Source organism: Pelodiscus sinensis, chromosome 12 (assembly GCF_052426305.1).
Source record: "Pelodiscus sinensis isolate ZL-2025 chromosome 12, ASM5242630v1, whole genome shotgun sequence".
Taxonomy (NCBI): Eukaryota; Metazoa; Chordata; order Testudines; family Trionychidae; genus Pelodiscus; species Pelodiscus sinensis.
Window position 1 is genome coordinate 40525811 of NC_143063.1, and position 19242 is coordinate 40545052.

Below are 19242 nucleotides of genomic sequence, written 5' to 3' on the forward strand. Positions count from 1 at the left end.
AAAAGAAAAAAAAAAAAGAACCACAAGTCTTATTTTATTTTTGTCTCATCTTATTGCCCCTCCATGCTGAATATAACCTAGCAATATTGCAGTCCAGGGATTCTCCCTACCCAATAGCTCTGATATGAAAGAATTGAAGGTCCAATCTCACCTGTTGCCATAAATTCTCATTGGCATAAAAACCATTCAGTTTGTGGGCTTATACCAAGACAATTAACGAGGAAGAGGTGGAATTATATTTTCTTGTGAGCTGAGAACACAAGACCATTGAAGCTGGACTAAAATCACCATTTCTTTTCCCAAATAAAAACAGAGCTAGACTAATATATTTCACACTGGGCACTGGATAATACATTGGGGCTATGTCTACACTGCCCCCTCTTGTGCAAAAAAATGCAAATGAGGCGAAGTGTGGAATATTGCCATGTCTCGTTTGCATAATTAATGAGACTCCCTTTTTGCGCAAGAGGCTTTTGCACAAAAATGAAGCTTCATTAATTATGTAAATTAGGCACGGTGATATTCCTTGCTTCGTCTCATTTGCATTTTTGGGGGGGCAGTGTAGACATAGCCTGGTGGTTTAAGACTTTGCCGTCAGCATAAAAAACACCATCACACACCAAATTTTTTGGCAAATCTCAGCATTAAGAGCAAGAATTGAATGGTTATGAGCAAAGAGACAGAACAGTGAAATCCAGGTCAAAGGTAAGGCACATTGGCAGGAGAAGTTAGTGACGTTTGCCCAGCAGTGCTTGTGCTGTAGCTGTTTGGAAGCTGAATTCTTCAATCTGTAACACAGTCATGCTGCCACCTTTCTCCTATGTCTTTCAACTATAGTCAAACAGACTGTCGCCTTTTTTCAAAGCCAAATTCACTTTAAAGGAATACAACATTATTTTTATTTTGCAAAACAATTTCCTCACCTGTGTAGCAAACAATACTTCGATTAAATTTAAATTTTCTTCATTCTGCTGTCCACTTTTCTCAGCTTCAGCAAGGCAAGTGAGTCAGTTTCTTCTTCGGATGTGGCACTGTTCATTTGGAGATGCTGTAAGGGAAACTTCGGACATTTTAACTTTGTTTCTAAAACTTTTACAAGCCTAAAGAGCAATAGAAATTTGTGTATAACTTGAAAACAAAACACAACGGAACACGCATAAACAACCCTTCTTCCCACAACTCCTCAAATTGAACATTGGGCTGAAAGTGACCTGATGGCCCTTTAGTGTAGTGTAGTGTTTTTGACACAGAATTTGCCTTTGCATGCCAGAGCCATTGTGACGAGGCGTCCCCCGCCCGTCCCTGGGGCGCCGCCGAGCAGGCATTGCTGGAGGTAAGGGCGGGGCAGGGAAAGCTGACCGCCCCCCCCCCCGAAGCGGTAACGCCGTGTCCGACGGCGCAGAGAGAGAGCGGGGGCAGCATTTCCCCGCCTTGAGGGACAGGGGAGCCGGCCAATGGGGAGACCGGCCGGGCGGTAGGGGGAACGCCCGCCCGGTGACGTAGGTGGAGATGCGCGCCCGGCGGGGAATTTAAAATGGACTCCCTTCCGCTCAGGGAGGGGGGGAGAGAGGAGTTGGGCGGCGGCTGCGAGCAGGCTTATTGCCAAAGGGGCGGTGGTCGGAAGGAACCACCCCCCTTTTCTTGAACCCGGCCACGACAGTCCTCTAGGCTGGGGAGCCGGCCCAGCGCGAGGTGCGGGCGTACGGACGCCCGACCGCCAGCCTGACGGACGAGCCCAAGGTGACCGTCCCGAGGAGGGGGCGGAAGGGCACCTGAGGAGGGGAAGGAAGTGGCCCAGGGCAGAGCTCATTGCAGCTGGCGGGCTGACGCGTTTCGGCATGGAGCCCCGTCAGCCGGACCGGAGCTAAATATCTCCGTGTCCTTAGGGCCCTGGGCTGGGGCCCGTGAGTGAGGGCGGGCCCGGGCCCCCCTCTCCCTCCCCCTCCCAAGAGGGGGAGAAACGTTTGAGCTAGGGGCCGGCCGTGCGGCGACATAAGGCACGGCCGACCGCCCGAATTCACCCCCGTGAAAGCGGGAAGACTAAACACCGAGTGGGAACCAAGCCCACGCGGGGTGTGGGCAGAGGACCCCGAAACGGGGCCGGCAGAGACGCCCCTGTACAGCCATATACAACAGTTGGTCATGGAACTTTTTTGGAAGAACACAGAAGCGCTGGGTGCATATCTTTCAAACTCCACATTCTATTACTGATAGTATATGTGTCCTATGGGATGCTTTAACTAGAGATGTGATATTGCTCTGGGGCAAGTTAAGCCAATGTAAGGCCATGTCTATACACAAAACTTGTACCAGGTTAACTGTACTGGTATGGTTGAAGTGGTATAACTGCCCCTATTGGGGAGGCAGTTTAACCAGTATAAAAATGCTTGTAACTGGTATAATGTATTCCCGTAAGGGGAATAAGCTATACTGCTATAAAGATGTGAAAGGATTAGATTTTTATCAGTTAAGTGTTGGTAAGTTGCAGATCCGTAGGATCTGTGCTATGCTATTGCTTTTAAACAGTCTGGTGGAGGAACCTTTCAGTGCACACCCAGGGGTCTCACACTCTCTTCCTTATGCTGCCGAGACTGAGTATCTGTTTCATGCTGTGAGCTCTGCCAAAAAGCCCAGTGGAAACAGACTTCTGGCCAGGGACTTCTATACTCTTCAGGGACCAATGCACCTCAGCAAGTGGCATCAGGCAAAAAGTCCTTGGGTTAGCAATGAGAAGCACAGGCTGGAGCGGTAGCAGCCTCTTCCCGTGGGAGGCAGGGGTTGAGGCAGAAGTGACAGAAAACTGGGGGAGTTATGTCCCCCCTCATTACTAGTCTCCACCCACCCTGTTGCCCTGCCTCCTACCCCCTGCCCAGGTCGAAACCAAAGCCTGGCAGTACTGGGTGGTGGCTGCTCACAGCCAGTAAGAGCTGCTCAGGCAGGTGCAGCCAGCTCCTGGATCAGCAGAGCCCTTGGGGAGCAGCAACCCTAGGAACAGAGCCCAGGAAGGAGCAGGTCAGTCCAGCCCAAGGCCTTCCATCTACCCTTGACAGCATAATCAGGTGGATGGGGATATGCACTGGGGGCTTCCTGGCCAGCTTACTTCTTCACTGTTGCTGGAGCTGGGCACCAGAACAGCAGCCATGCTGACTCTCTCCCCTTGGTTGGAAAGCTGGAGAGCAACAGCTGCTATGTGGCAGTGACAGGGGGAGCAAGGCAAATGTTGGGGTAGCTATAGCTCAAGCAACCTCCTCCCTCCAGAACCGCTCTTGAGCACAAGTCAATACATAGTTCATCCTGGCCAACTTCCACCCCGCCAAGCAGCTATGCAATCCATTTCTCTCTCTCTCTCTCTTGCTCTTTGTCGTTCCCGGGGAGAGCTGCTGTTATCTCAGCCATCCACTGCCTTTCAGCCCATAGGCCTTCTGCAGGACCACAATGGGTTCACATGCTCCATTGTTAGGTGTTAATTGTTTAGTCCTTGGGGTCTTCCATCCTCCCCTCAGGACATGCCTGATAGATGACACTAGCAGAGTGCACATGGAAGTCTTTACGCACCCCGCTGCTCTTTTGCCATCCCAAAACCTGTTGTTTTGAAACTGGAATGGGATCCTGCCATCACTTCCTCCCACTTACCTTCCAGGGACTGAGGAGGGCCAAGGCAGTGAGGACGCTCTGTTGCGCAAGAAAGCTCTGATGGCCATTTTAGCCATAGGGGTTTCTTGCGCAAGAAACCCCTGTTGCCCATTCACTCTGCCTTCTTGCACAAGAGGGCTTATCCCTCGTGGAGAGAGGAATAACTCTTGTGCAAGAAGCCCTCTTTTCCGACGCTTTCCTGTAAATTTACTTGCGCAAGAACATGCATGCAGTGTATGCAATCCGCAAGTTTTTGTGCAAGAACTGCCGTTGTTGTGCAAAAAGCCTGCAGTATAGATGTAGCCAAGGTCTTTTGCAGACCCAAAAACCTTTTCCTGTGAGCCTTAGATGTCAATTCAAACTTAAGCACTACAGCCTTTTTGAACTGTTCAGAGTCCTCAGTACCAGCTCCATCATAAGAACATAAGGCTACACCTATACTGCTCCCTTCTTATGAAAAAGTCTATGCAAATGAAGCGCAGATTAGCATATTGCCACACTTCATTTCCATAATTAATTAGGGGCTGTTTTTGTGCAAGAGGCTTTTGTGCAAAATGAAGCTGTATAGATGGCTCCTTTTTGTGGAAAAACCCCCTCTTGCACAAAAGCCGTTCTTCCTCATGTTTTCAGCCATCTACTCAACTCCTTTTTGCATAACAGCCTCTTGAGCAAAACCATCCCCTAATTAATTATGCAAATGAAGCACGGCAAGGTGCTAATCTGTGCTTCATTTGCATAGGCTTTTGTGCAAGAAGGAAGCAGTATAGACATAGCCTAAGAATGGCCATACTGGGTCAGACCAAAAGTCCATCCAGTCCAGTATCCTGTCCGCCAACAGTGGCTAATGCCAGGTCTGTATGCCTCTATAACCTTGGGACCAAGTAAGGGGGTGACAACAGTGATGCCGATACATGGACTCAACCTAGTTCAAACTGCAGCCTCCTCACTGTGTTTGAAATAGTCATCTATATCCCACTCTTCCAACACAAACTTTAAATTGGGGCAACAATTTGGTGCGATGGTCTCTTCCATCAGTCAACATTGCATCTTTGGTTAAACAAGTACCAATTTCAATTTAGAAGTCCAAGCCCATATGAGTAATGCTTTGCATCCAGTCCTGTCCCTTGGCTAATGTCAAAAAAGTAGAAGGGATGATGTTTCTCCCCTAACTCTTCCAAAATAAACATGTCTCCAATTTGGGTGCAGCGTGCCTTGGCCTGGACAAACATCCGAAAAGTCACATGACTAACAACCAGGTACATGAATTCAGACCTGCTCACAGCAGAGGCTTGTAAGGCAGGTCAGTCCGTAGCGAATCGAACAGCGGGTGCATTTTGCATTGACTATTCAATTAGTCGACAGGGCACTTCTGCCTTCGAAGAGTAGCAAACGCCCTAGCGCTGTTGCTTCCCTTCAGAGGCAAAAGCACCAGGTGGAGCCAGGGGTCAACTGGAGACTCCTGCTGACCCCAGGCTCCATGCAGTGCTGCCACTTTGGAACTGCATGGGGACACCCCAGCTGGTCCTGGGCTGCCTGTGGTGTGTCAAAGCAGCAGCACCATGCGGACCCCGGGGGTCTGACCCCAGGCTCCAAGCAGGACTGTGGCTTTGAAGTTTCCCCTCCTTTTCCCTCCCCCCTTGTTGCCCCTCTCTGATACAGGCAGCTAGGGCGGGGGAAGCGCCTAGTCGACTGACTATGGCAGGGGTGTCCAAACTTTTTTCAAAGAGGGCCAGATTTGATGAAGTGAACATGCATGAGGGCCGACCATTTTGCCTGACATTCTTTGAACCATTAAAATTAAATGCAAATTAACTATTTTATGCAAAATTTATTGCAAACGGCATACTTTTCATTTCGTCACATGGATGACAAATCTAAACAGGTGTTAAATCACTCTGCCTTTCATATCTGAAGGCCAGATGAAAAAAAAAAATCCAAGAAGCTGAACTATATGTCAGGAACATTGTAAAGTACATTACGTATTATTGGTAATAAAGGTTGTCTGTCAACTTTTAAGTTTAAAAAAATATGAACAGGAACATAACACCAAGTATACATGTTGTGTCCAAATATATTTATAACTGATTTAGACCAACGGACATGAACTGAGATTTTACAATGTGTTCATCTCAATACATATGGATTCGTTGGGGGCCATAAAAGATAGATATTGCCAAATTACCTGGGGGGCCGTATTAAACCGGAACACGGGCCGCAATTGGCCCGCGGGCCGGACTTTGGACATGCCTGGACTATGGGATCAGCATTTGCTTATGGGATAGTCCCCCAGTCCTTTCCCTCCCTGCTCCCAGCCTGGGGACTTGCTTCCCTTCCCGTGCGGGAGCAGAGGCAGGGCTCCTGCCAGAGGACAGTGGGAATTAGGGGGCACGGCCACACTAGCTCCAGCTCCACAGGCCCTGGGCGCAGACCAGAGGCTGAGGGGCGGCCCGGCTCGCTCGCCACAGGGCGGGGCCAGCTCGGGGGAGCCAGGCCCGGAGGCGGGCAGCGGGCTCCGCCTCCCCGCCAGGCGGGGCCGGGCCGCGCGAGGAGATGATGTCAGCCGCGAGCCGCCGGGCCGGGAGCGGCGGTGCCGGTGCGGCGAGAGCGGGAGTTCGGACGCCGCGGTGGCTCCGGGCGGCGGCGGCGGCATGTCGGGCCCCAGCGCGGTGAACGACCCCCAGCACGCGGCCCGCCTGCTGCGGGCCCTCAGCTCCTTCCGCGAGGAGAGCCGCTTCTGCGACGCGCACCTGGTGCTGGAGGGCGAGGAGATCCCGGTGCAGAAGAACATCCTGGCGGCCGCCAGCCCCTACATCAGGTGCGCGGGGCCGGGGCTCGCCTCAGGCGGGAGAGGGGCGGTCCCGGGGCTAACCCCTCGCAGGCCCCGCTCCCTCCTCCGCGGCCGTTCAGCCTGCGGGGCCTGCCAGTCCTCTCCCTCCGCATTGATCCAGGGCGCCTGACTGGGTCGGGTTTGTGTCCCGAGGTTGGTTACTCGAGTGCCTGGCCCATCGCCGGGCAAAGGCTGGGGGGAGAGGGTTATTTTGGGGCCGTTTCGGGGGGGGGGGTGGAGGGACTTTGTGCACGGAGTTTGTTGACATTATCCAAGCAGAAATAAGTAGGTTGGCTGCTGCGCCCATGTGGTCATAGACCTCAAAACCAAAGCAGCCCGGCTGCGTCTAGACTGGCATGATTTTCCGCCAGTGCTTTGAAGGGAAAAGTTTTCCGTTCAAAGCATTGGTGGAAAAGAGCGTCTAGATTGGCACGGACGCTTTTCCGCAAAAGCATTTTTTTGCGGAAAAGCGTCCGTGCCAATCTAGACGCACTTTTGCGCAAAAAAGCCCCGATGGCCATTTTTGCGATCAGGGCTTTTTTGCACAAAACAAATCTGAGCTGTCTACACTGGCCCTTTTGCCCAAACGGGAGCAGTATAGTATTTCCACAAGAAACACTGATTTCAGACAGTAGGAAGTCAGTGTTCTTGCGGAAATTCAAGCGGCCAGCGTGGACAGCTGGCAAGTTTTTCTGCAAAAGCAGCTGCTTTTGTGGAAAAACTTGCCAGTCTAGACACAGCCCTCGTGTTCTTGAGGACCTCTCTTTACCCCTTGATGTTTTGGAGATCTGTTGTAAAAGGCTGAGATGGAAGGTTCACAATCCGCTGTATAGATATGCTGTCAGTGAAATCAAAGGCGTTTAATACTTTCCTGAGTGTGTTTTTCTTACCTTTCCAAAGAGAGAGCTGCTGCAGTCTAGTAATTAAAACACACAAAAATACAGTTCGTTTAAAAAAAAAAAGTTTTACTTGACCAACTCTGCAATTCAAGCTGATGAGAATTATGTAGCGAAGTGTTTGTAGAATGGTCTAAAATGCCTTTGGAGGAACAGTTATATTCTGTCAACTCATGTCCTTGTCATGAGGTTATTTGTTAAACAGAAAATGTCACAAACTACTTAACACTCTGAATACATTTCCCAAACCTGAAGTAGATCTGTGTGTGAACTGGAGATCTTGCCTCGCCTACCAACAGAAATTGGTCCACTGAACGATAGTACCTCACTCGTTTTGTGTCTTCCAAACTACTTAAGCAATATTAAGGGCATGATTTAAACCAGTGGTTTTCACATGATAGGGCGTGACCCAGTACTGGATCTCTGGGCCTTGTTGCTGCGGGGTGATTAGTGGGGCTGCCAAGGCAGGTTAGATAGATGATGCAGACGTACTCGGCACAGACCGCTTTATCTGCTTAGGCAGCAGCATCTGCCATGATGGAGGCACCAAGAACAACATCCAGAGTAGACTAAGTAAGGCCAGAAACGTCCTCAGGAGTATGAACAATGTATCGAGAGCTACATAGTACAGTGTCCACATCAAGCTTAAGCTATACCAGAACTGTCATATCAACACTACTATATGGCTCAGAGTGCGACCATGCCAAGCTCTGCTCCTTTTACACCACCAGCCTTTGTAAGATACTTCGCATCTTTTGGCCAAAAACAATTTCCAACCACAACCTGCTCCTGCGATGCCACCAGGAGAACATGACCACTATCATTATGAGAAGATGCTGGAGATGGGTAGGACATGTGATCAGAAGGGAGGCAGACGCCATTGTAAAGATAGCACTTCACTGGACGCCTGAAGATGACGAAAACATGGGAGGCCCAAGACAACGTGGTGGCGTACTGTTGAGGCAGACATGAAGAGAATGAATTACAACTGGGGCACACTGGAGAAAATGGCCAACGACAGAAAAAAATGGAGAACCTTCATTGCTGCCCTACACGCCAGCGGGCAAATTAGACATTAACTAACTAACTAACTAAGGCAGGTTTCCTGTCTGTCTTGACACTGCAGACTGTGTTGTGCCCCAGAAAGGACCAGCATCAGGCCTGCCTCCTGGAGGGATGGGGAGGCAGAAGAGCATATACTGGGCACTATGCTCTGCTTCTACCTTGAACACTGATTCTGCACTCCCATTGGCTAGAACCTGCTGCTGGCTGTTTCTGGGGTGCATGGCCTGAGGTGTCAGGACAGGCAGGAAGCCTGCCTATTGCTTTAGCACCCTTGATGCATCGCTGACCGGGAGTTGCTCAAGATAAGCCCCTCATGCCCCAGCCCTGACCCACCCTCAAAGCTGAAGCTCTCCTGCTCAGCCCCACCTTGGACCCAACATTTTAGTCAAATTATGTTGGGTCACAGACATCAATTTTCTTCAGCTGGGTCAAGAGGAAAAACATTTGAAAACCACTGATTCAGACCAACAAGCCAAGAAAACTAAAGTTAATATTGAGGGGCACGGAGATTATGAAAGTAAAAGACACTGTTTCAGTATGGTTTGTTCTCAAAACTATGCACACGTGATAAGTAATTTCATCTTTATAAATGCTGGATGCATTATCTGTCAGATGCCCTCAGCAAAGTCAGTGCTCTAGAATTAGTTATGTGCCTTTTGTAAATTCATAAGACAGTTTGACTAGTCTAGAGCTTGCGAGCTAGTCATTGTCCTGCTTCATTGTTCGTTTAAAAGATTCCTTTTTAAAAGCTTGATTTACCATTACATTTATTGCTTGTGTCACGGATTATGTCAGATGTTTTGTTTCTGACATTATGTAAGCTTCCAGCAGACACTTGCTAGTTTTAAAATACCGCTATTTTAAACTTTAAAAATTAAAGAATTTGAATGGGCTGCTTCTTTCTCTGTACAAACTTCTGCAGTTCTGTTTTACCATAACAATATATTGGAATGTTCTTTGGATCTCACTGGACATACCATAGCCTAATCTTCACTGGAAAAACTAGCTGTTGTTGGCAGTGGGTGTCAGCAACAGGTATAACCAAAACTGTGGTGAACATATGGATGTTAAATCGTGGCTAATCAGCTAATTGAGTAGTCGATGGAATTTCCATTGACTACTTGATTAGTCAATAAGGGGGGGAACTGCACAGCTGCAGCAGGGTTAGTTCCTGGCTCTGGAGCTAATTCTGCTGGGGCTCTAACTTTTAAATGTATTAAGAGCCGCCGGGCAATTAATATATTTAAAAGGCAGAGATATAGCGGGGGACCTGGTGCGAGCTGGGAACCAGTCTCTCCCACTGCACATCTGCTTTTTTAAAAGGCAGAAGCACAGCAGGGGGGCTGGGAGCAAACTGGGAATCAGCTCCCCCAACTCACTCCCAGTCCCCTTGCTGCACATCTGCTTTTTAAATGTATTAAGAGCCGCCAGGCTATTAAGTAGCCTGGTCCGCCACTATGCCTCTGCCTCCCCTGTCCCCGCAAGACAGTGGTGGGGGGAACCGATTTTTAAGCTGGCTCTCCACACCACCAGTTTCTGTTCCTCCCCCACCTTGCTGCTTCTCTCGGTTAGAGGCAGCAAGAGGTATGGGGGAAGCGACTAGCCAAGTCACTACTCGATTGCCCAAGAAGTATATGCTTATCTAGTAGTCGACTAGTTGCTTACATGCCTTGATGAACACAAACGATATTCAACACAATTGTGGTTTCTGAATTGGTGCTGAACAATTTGTTCTGGACCAATTACACCAGGTTCAGGTTTAGCTATTGCTAGCACTGGAAAACTTTCCTAGTTTAGTCAAAGTTAAAGAATTCCAACAATGTGATAACATAATCTTTAAGGGCAGGATATTTTCTTTACATGTCAGTAGTGTGTGGCTGAGAGTACAAGAACTAAAAATGGTTTCCATAGATTGTTTTAAAAATATTAAAGAATTGTTCCTCTGTTAGCAAGTGTCAAATGTTAAGTCTCTCCTTATGCCTGAAGAGGCAGTATCTCTCATTATTAAAGTAAATTTCAAATGGTGGCAGTGCTTGCTCACATCCACTCCAGATATATTTGCCTGTAAGAAATGTCATTGATAATCTGCATAGATTGGGCTAGATGTAGATGATATACGTAGTTGACTGTTTTTTTAGAAATACATGTGTGATGGTTGCTTGAACAGTAATTTATCAGGCTATACTTGGTCCTAGACTAACAATGTTGAAGAGCTGTTATTTGGCTAATTGTGAAGTTGATTCACTTTGTATCGACTATACGATTAGTTAAGGGCCTTTCTGCAGCGCCACACTGGTGGTTATTCCTGGAGCTGGCTTGAGTTGGCTTTGGGACCACCGCACCTCTGCATTTTAAATGTAGCAAGAACCCAGTGGCTCTTACTGCATTTAAATGCAGATGTGCAGCAGACCCAGACTGGCACAGGCCGGGACTGCTCGGTCCTGGCTCGCACCAGGTCTAGCAGGCCCTGTTTGTAGCTGCCCAGGCTGGTCACGGGCAGCCATTGCAAACAGAGGCTGCTTGGCAGAAGCAGCCCCTAACTGCGGGGGTGGGCAGGGAGAGCCCAGCTTCCCACTTGGACCCCTGCGGACAGAGGCAGCTGCCAGAGCAGCCTCCCCTATTTCCTCCCCTCACTTCGCCTGACACAGGGAGTTGAGGGGGACAGGCAGCACCGCAGAGACGGTGCCGGGGGAACTGGCTTGTCAGCTGGCTCTCTCCAGCACTGGCTCCTGCTCCCCGCCCCCCTTGCTGCCTCTGTTACAGAGGCAGCAGGGGCAGAGGGACAGCAAGTAGTCCAGTACTCCACTAGACTACCCGATAAGATTATGCTTCCTCAGTAGTCGACTACTTGCTTAAATTCCTATCCTAGACTTCAGTTTAATTTAGTCCAAGTTTACAAACTGCTTAAAGTTGTTACACAGGAACCCCTATTTGCTTAAGATGAGCATTTTGGAACAATGCTATGCATTACATATCGTACGTGTAATATACAGAACTTTTCTGAATGCGTAAAGGAGACTGTATGCACCAGTCCCGTCAGAATTATAAGTATATCTTTGCTGCCTCATAGTTTGGACTGTGGAAATGTGAATAGCAGTGTGCACCACAACATACTGCTCGTTAACATAGTCTTCTTGAAACAGGAAACCTTTGTCTTGGAGGGGTCGCCGTGTTAATCTGTAACTTAAAAAAACAAGTGTTCCTATAGCACCTTAGAAACTAACAAAAGTATATATAGTATCATGAACTGTCGTGGGCACAGCCCACTTCTTCAGATCAAATATATATTATATATAATTGAGTCTAACCAAAATATAAGGTGCTACAGGGCCATGTTAGGTTTTTTAGGAACCTTTTGGTGTGTCCCTGCTGCATCCACATGGGGGAGTAATGCTGCAGCACTTTGGTGCTCACTGCTCTTTACACCTTTGTAGTCCCAACTCTTGGGCAGTGTAGACTTGCTCTAAGATATACTGTTTTAATTGGTTTAAGAAAAATGCATTCTTGTAATTGTTTCCCTTCAGTATTACTATACTTATGGCAACTCTACACACATCAGTACTGTATTTTCAAATTTTGCATTCTAGATTCAACATGCTTAGCAATTAAAACTAAAAATATACGGCATGAAACAACCACCAACTTTATAACTTTTAAATTTGACTTCGTGGTTATTTCTGTATTACTTTATGTCTGCATGATAGTTGCGGGGGCGGGGGGAACCCAACTCTACTCCCTGTCCATTCACCTTGAATGCTAAAGCCCCGATCTCTGACAGAGCACAAGGATTTGCTATGTGGATTGGCTTTCAGGATTGGGGTCTAATGATAGACATAGCACACAGTGGAATAAGAGCGAGGGTATAGAAAACAGGTGATGGTGAAAGAAAATGAGATGTGTAAGTAACAACAAGCATTTTATCCATTTTTTTAAACTCGCATTAAGGGAGAGAAGTTAATAAGAGATGAAATCAAAGAGATGAGTTTAAAATTAGATGAATAATGTGGGTAGGATTTGGCCCAATATTTTAAATGCCTTGTTGCCAGCTGAACGCTTCTTAGATTGTTGCTCATTTTAGATATACCCAGTAGGATTTTAAATTAATGCCTTATTGAGGTTAGTAGGTTGCCGAGAGGGGTTTAGAGAGATCATGTTCTTGCAAGACTGGTTTAACCAGCACAACAACATATCTGTTTACGTGAAAAAGGCTGTTTTTGCAGTTGAAAAGCTGATGCTCTTTTAACAAAAACTCTAGAGTTATTGATACTTAAGATCAACCTGAGACACTTTTGTTGAAAGAAAAAGTTTAAAATAATGCTTTTGAAAGTACATTCACTACACTCCTGGATAGTGTGTTAGAAGAGTTAAGGTTATGCAAGCACAAATCCTACCTTCACAAAGGAACTTGCTAATTAAAAGCAACCTTCATTGACTTATCTTAACACTCAAATATCCTGTTTCTCTCAGTTTCCTTTTCTCTTGAGTGAATTCTATTGGGCTTCCAACATACAAGCAACCATAACACAGATGCCAGGTTCCTCCAAACCAAACTCTTAAGACACAAGTATAATTTTGCCCTCCCCCCCTTCTTGTTTTAGCTATGCTGCCAATCTCCTTGTTTGTACCTTTCCCCCTGAACTCTTCTTCTTTTCTTATACAAGTGGTCTAGTATGACTCCCTGATTTTTCAGGGTCAATAGTTAAGCAAAATTGGTAAGGCAGGGTACTGGCATTGGAGAATAGTTCAGTCGTTTTTCCTTTCAGATGAAATAGGTCTTCACATCTAAAGGTAAAATTCCTGGGAATGTGAGTGTGCATGAGAGACAGAAAGACAGATGTGGAATGACTAAAACCAATGCAAAAACAAAGCTTAAAAATAATTTAAGGTCATCTTTATGCATCATAAAGAAGTAAAAATTAAAACGATTTTACTACTTTGCGCTGTAGCTCATCTTTAACTTATATGCAGGTGCTGTGAACACTTGTCCCATTATTGTTGTGCAAGCCATATTAATTTTTAAATGGTACTGCATTTCTGAGAGCTGCTTGATGTTTGCTATATTTGGTGTCGCTGCAAAAGACTCTGGAGCTTGAAGTTATCCAACTTAAGCTTAGACTAAGGCAACGGTTCTCAAACTTGATTGCACTGTGACTTCCTTCTGACAACAAAAATTACTAGTGGACCCCAAGAGGGATGAGGGCTAAAGACTACACCTGCCTGAGTCCTGCCACCTGGGGTAGAGAGGGCCAAAGCTCAAACCCAAGGTCTTCTGGTTTAGGTAGGGCATGTAATCTTAACTTGGGCTTTGACTTCAGTTTTGCTGGGACCCAGGGCCAACACTAGCCTTGGCTACCCACCCCATTTGCACTTATATAGGATGTAACCAATTTGTACTTTACTTTAAATGCAACCAAATTGGGAGGAAGTAGAGATAATTATTAGTGCACAGGAATTCTGGTTTCTGTTTATTGCTGTGTCAACAGGAAAGTAAAACTTTGGGCAAGCCATCAATAGTCAAATTTTCCAAAGCTGTGTACTGTCTGTTCAAATTAACATATAAATACTTTGTTTAGGGTGTGAGAGGGAAATAGGCATGTGTAGGATTTTCTGAGGGGGTGGCTGGGCATTAGCAGAGCCTATGTATGCTAAAGCACTGGCATAGCTACAAAGAGAAGAGCATCACCTGGTTTTTTTCAGATTTGCATGGAATTGCCAGCCTTAGACTGTTATACAGGTGCCTGAGTCACAACTATCAGGAGGCACAGATGAGGTGGTTTCCCACTGGTACTCTGACAGCTGGATTACCCAATGCAGTTAAAATGGCAGATGATGAAGGAAAGGAATAGCCGTTGCTTTGAAGGGTTAAGTATTGTATTTAAACTGAAATTTAGACTTGCCGCTACATAAGCATGTTTTTTGTCCTTCGTTTTCAAACTGTGCCTATGTTTAGCTGCAATAGATGTATGCACAGGGTTTTATTACTAAATAATCTCCTAATTTAAAGTAATGTATCTGTTACCACATCATACTTTTTCTCTAGTAATTTAATTTAGTTTGTCTCCAGTACGATAATCTGGTATATGGAAAAAATAAACGCACTATTTTTCAAATTTATTTAAAATTAACTCTTAACCCCAACTTTCAGGCAAACAATACTGAAGCTTTTTTTGTGTATTTTTGGTCATGCGCAAATTTCTCTATTAAAAATTTGAGACCAACTTATCTCATGGAGGCTCTTAAATAAAACAAGTCCTAAAACGAACAAGATGTTTGTTTGCCTTTACACAATTCACTCTGCCTGTGTTGTACACCTTCCCTTGCCCTGTCTCAGTCTTGTCTATTTAGACTGTAAGCTCTGAGAAATAGGGACTGATTAATATGCTGTTTGTGCAGTGCCTGGTACAATGGGGCACTATTCTTAGTTGGCCTGTAGGTACTACTGTAATACACATTATTAACAATAAACAGCCTTAGGATGTTGACAAAGAAAGGTTAACATTTAACTGGACTGGATTTGAATTGGTGACTCAACTCTGAAAGGGCTTGTGTCAGGTTATCAATCCCATGTTTCCTTGTAAGTAGTATTGATTTAGAGCATTCTGGTTTGTTGTTGTTAAGTCTGTGAAAAGATAGATGACTAAAATGTCTTACTCATTGTATACATTTAGTTCTAAGCATTGCTTAACAGTGGACTTAATCACCAAGTATTGAAAATCAGTCCTAAGAATTTATGTAAGGTATTAATTAGGAAAATAATACAGTAGCCACAGTGTCAGTCTTAACACTTATGGCAATAAATGCTTTAAGTGTCTTTCCCCTCATGTTCTCTGGACTCTTCTCTCTGCTTTTATTTGTTTAAATTTCCATCTGTTTGGTTTCTGTCTGTGGATACTATATTGTTTTATAAACATTTCTACTTGAAAGCAGTCTCCTTATGTGAATGACAGTGACATTGACAATGAAGTACTTTAATGAAAATGCTACTATAGTTAAAGTTGAAGAAGCACACTTAGTAAAAGGCTTAGTTTTATCATACATGTCAGAAAAAACAAACTTTTGTGATTGACTTTTTCTGTGCTTTCCTCAGTCCACATTTGAACTCCCACCCTTCCTTTCATTTCAGCTACTTTTTAATTACATATACCTAAACCATGGTATACAGTGCTAACAAATGCTTCAGTACGCAGGGTTTTATGCCATTCTGTATTTCAGGGATATTATGGGAAGCTCAGTTTCTCCTTAGCTCTAATCTTCTTTACCAGACTCCCTGAAACTGCACGTACAGCACCTTCGGGTAGAATTTTGCTAGCAAGTTTGGAATAAATCACAAAAGAAGTTTTAAAAATAATGAGGAGAAATCCTGGCTCTACTGAAGTCGGTGGGGAAAAAAATTACTTAAATCAGGGCTACTCAACTGTGGAAGCCCCGGGGCCACAGTGATACTCACAGCACATGCTGAAGGCCTCAATTTAAGTGTGGTTGCATAGACATGCAGATATATATGCAAATAGCTTCTTTCACGCTGACAGGCATGAACAGAAAGATTAAGGCAAGACTACACAACACACAGGCCCCATAGAAGTCAGTTCTGCTGATATTAACAAAATGCAATATTTACCCGATTTCCACCCACATGACAGCACTTTTAATGAACAATGACAGTCCAGGAATTTAATTACTAACACATCAACAGAAGACCATTACATTGACTATATTTTTGTGTTGGCTCCCACCCACGGGCCACGTGTTGAGTAGCCCTGGCTTAAATGGATCCCACTTGCCTGCTGGGGCTGCTCCAGCATGGCCGTGACTGGGATTCCACCGTGACTGGGGTCCTGCCTCCCTGCTGGGGCTAGTCTGGGGCAGCCATGACTAGGATCTCACCTTCCTACTCTCCTGGGTGCTTCAGAATGGCCAGGGCTAGGGTCTCACCTGTCTTGTCCTATGGCCTTGCCTGCTGCCTCCACACTGCTGGGGTTCCATTGGCCAGGGCTGCTATCACCTGGTGCAGCTGACAGTCTAGTTAACTGGTTACTGTAGAGGAAAATGCAAGAGACCCTGTGGTTTACAATTATGGAATAATAAGAGGGAAATCTATTCTTAATCTTAAATACTTTAGTGATAGGTTTAAATCGTGAGACACGTGGATTTTATATAGTTTTATCATATCTAGCGCAACTATCTCTATCTTTACATATATTTAGCCCTTTCTAAAATCCTGCTAAGCTCTTGGCTTCTGTGGAGACGTTTACATAGCTGCTCCATGCCGACTGATTCTGATTTAGAGGCCGTTTCATTGCTGTGTAGATTTCTGGGCTCTGTCTGCAGCTTGAGTTCACTCTGATGGGCTAGCCCTGAGTGTGTCTCTGCTGTGTAAACATGTATCATATCTTGTGCCAGTGAGTGTGCACTCCACAATGCTGGCTGGGTGTCATTGCCTTTGCTGAAGTCCTTATCTGAGCTTCTTTTCTCCTTGATTGTCTCGTTTTCCTTTCCAGTAGTCTCCCAAGACTTCAGTTGTCCTGCAGAATGCCTTCACATGTCTACAAAGTCATGCCATCTTTACACTATTTTACTATTGTTTTTTAATAATTGGTTTTCATTCACACTGCTTCACCTTCCAGTCACTATAAAGGTTGGCTAAATGTTGCTGGTTTTTCCTTCAGGTGCCATGATGAGGGGCATGAATAAAACCTGAAAAAATAGAATTCTCTCTGGTAACTCATTAAGATCAACATTTTCCAGTTATGATAATGATATCAGGTCCTGAGTTCTAAAATTACCAGCAGAGACCTGCCATCACACATTTTTCATTTTTGAAAATGTGTAGATTTAGCAACCCTAATGTGTAGTTGGTTTTGTTCCTTTCTAGAAGCTGATGTTAAGATGTTTGAGAGCAGAGTTAACAAATTGGCAGGCAGTTTGTATTTCTAATCAAGGCAAAGGTCCAGCTTTAGATTAAAAGTCAAACTCCAGGAATGACATCCTTTGAACAGAAGGGGAAACAACAAAGTAGACAAGTGATAGTTTCAAAATGATGCCTAATATATATGGAAACCTTTTTGTGAGAGTCTAAAAGCTATTTTCAATTTCAGGTTGTAATGAAGTAGGTTAGGAAACATGAGCTATATTATGATCAGATGTAGGTGGCACCATAGGAGAATGGTGGCTTGCAGCTTTATAATTGAGTTAAGCACAGAGAGATAATGACTTGTAGAGTGTGTGTGTGTGTGTGTGACAGCTGTCATTAGATCTCGATGACAGTCGATGAGCTACTAAGCAATCCTCAATTAGCAAAACTGTTTACAGAAGTCACATAAACATCCACCTTTTGCAGGAGTCGTGCTCTCTTTCAGATCCTGTGCTTTTCTTGTTATCTCTGAATACGTTCACTCTCAAAACATTTGAGAGCCTATACCAGTGGTCACCAACCAGTAGATTGGGATCTCCTGGTAGATCTGGGAGCCTCTGACAGGTGATCCTGACTGGTTTGGCCAAGAGGCTATCAAGTGCCAGCCCTTGCTGCCCCTTCTCCCACTGCTGCTCGTCTCCTGTCTTTTGCCTTAGAGCTGCCCCCATCCCGGTAGCCTCCTGCTTGCTGTGCAGAGCAGGGAAGGGAGAGGAGAGGGCGCTGATGTCAGGGTGCCCCCTCCCACCCTGTATTCTATCTCTACAGAAAGGATGGGGGGTAGAGGGCTTGGGATGGAGGATGTTTGCTGGCTGCTTTTGAAAGTGGTACAGAGCCAGGGCAGGGGTGAGCCTACGTTAGCCCCACTGCATCACTGCTCAGGCATCACCTGAGGTAAGCAGTGTCCAGCTGGAGCCAGAATCCTGAACTCCTGCCTTAGTGATGAACCCCCTCTTATACTCCAAGCCCCTGTCCTAGCCCCAGAGTCTGTATCCTGAACCTCCTTCTGCACCCAGCTCCCTACCCCAGGCTCAACTCAGAGCCCCTCTCACACTCCAAATCCCTTAGCCCAAGACCAGAGCCAGGGTCCCAACCCTTTGCCCCTGCCCTGTTAAAGGGAGAGAGAATGGGGAAGGGAGGGAGGACAGAGTGAGCAGAACTAGGGCCTCAGAGAAGGGGTACAAAGGAGGCAGGGCAAGGGTGTTTGGGTCTAAGGTAGATCCTGGATTGCACTTAAATTCAAAAAGTGATCTTGTGCTTACAAAGGTTGGAGACCACTGGCCTATACAGTAGTTTGCCTCCAGAACAATCTGTCCTGAGCTGCTATTTCCAGGTCAGTGAGAGATATGCCACCTGACTTCATATTGTTGTTTAAGATCTCTTTATAACACTTTTATTGACTACTAATAGAGTGTACTAGCTAAGAAGTTACCTGTTGAATAATATTGCATAGGGGTTTTGTAGTTTGTGGAAGGTTTTTTTTTTTTTTTTAAAGATTACCTTAGAGTAGTTCAGTTCACTTTCCAAATGCTTTGGCACTAAAAAGTTAAGAATTTTTAAAATGTGAATGTGCTTCTAATATAATAGGATGTGCCTTAAGCCTTGTTTATACTGCAGAATATACCCATTGCTGATGAGAATAGCTGAATTACAGTTGTGGTTACAGAACCAAGGCAAACTTTGATCAATACTTTCAGATCCACTTGTGGTCACTAAGGAGTGTGTTTGTGGGGGTGGGGGGAAGTTGTTTTCCTTTTGTAGGGTGGACAGGATTTTCTACTTAGTATTGGTTGTGATTTTCCCATCAGTGGCCAGCAACCTGTGCAGCAACATCCGTACAAACCACAAACGTAGGCAAGGAAAACTGCAATTTGTACCAGTTGAGTTGATCTAACTTTAGAACCTGCGTAAAT

At 45.7% G+C, this 19242-nt stretch overlaps 1 protein-coding gene across 1 annotated transcript in view; it reads left to right on the forward strand.

The window, feature by feature from the left end:
* The first annotated feature begins 6151 nt into the window (after positions 1 to 6151).
* The window catches only part of GAN (gigaxonin), a 62483-nt gene continuing 49392 nt past the window's right edge, over positions 6152 to 19242 (forward strand). The window contains exon 1 of the mRNA XM_075940001.2: positions 6152 to 6448. Coding sequence (XP_075796116.1) covers positions 6282 to 6448 — 167 coding nt within the window. The 5' untranslated portion in view covers positions 6152 to 6281. The remainder of the gene's footprint in view (positions 6449 to 19242) is intronic.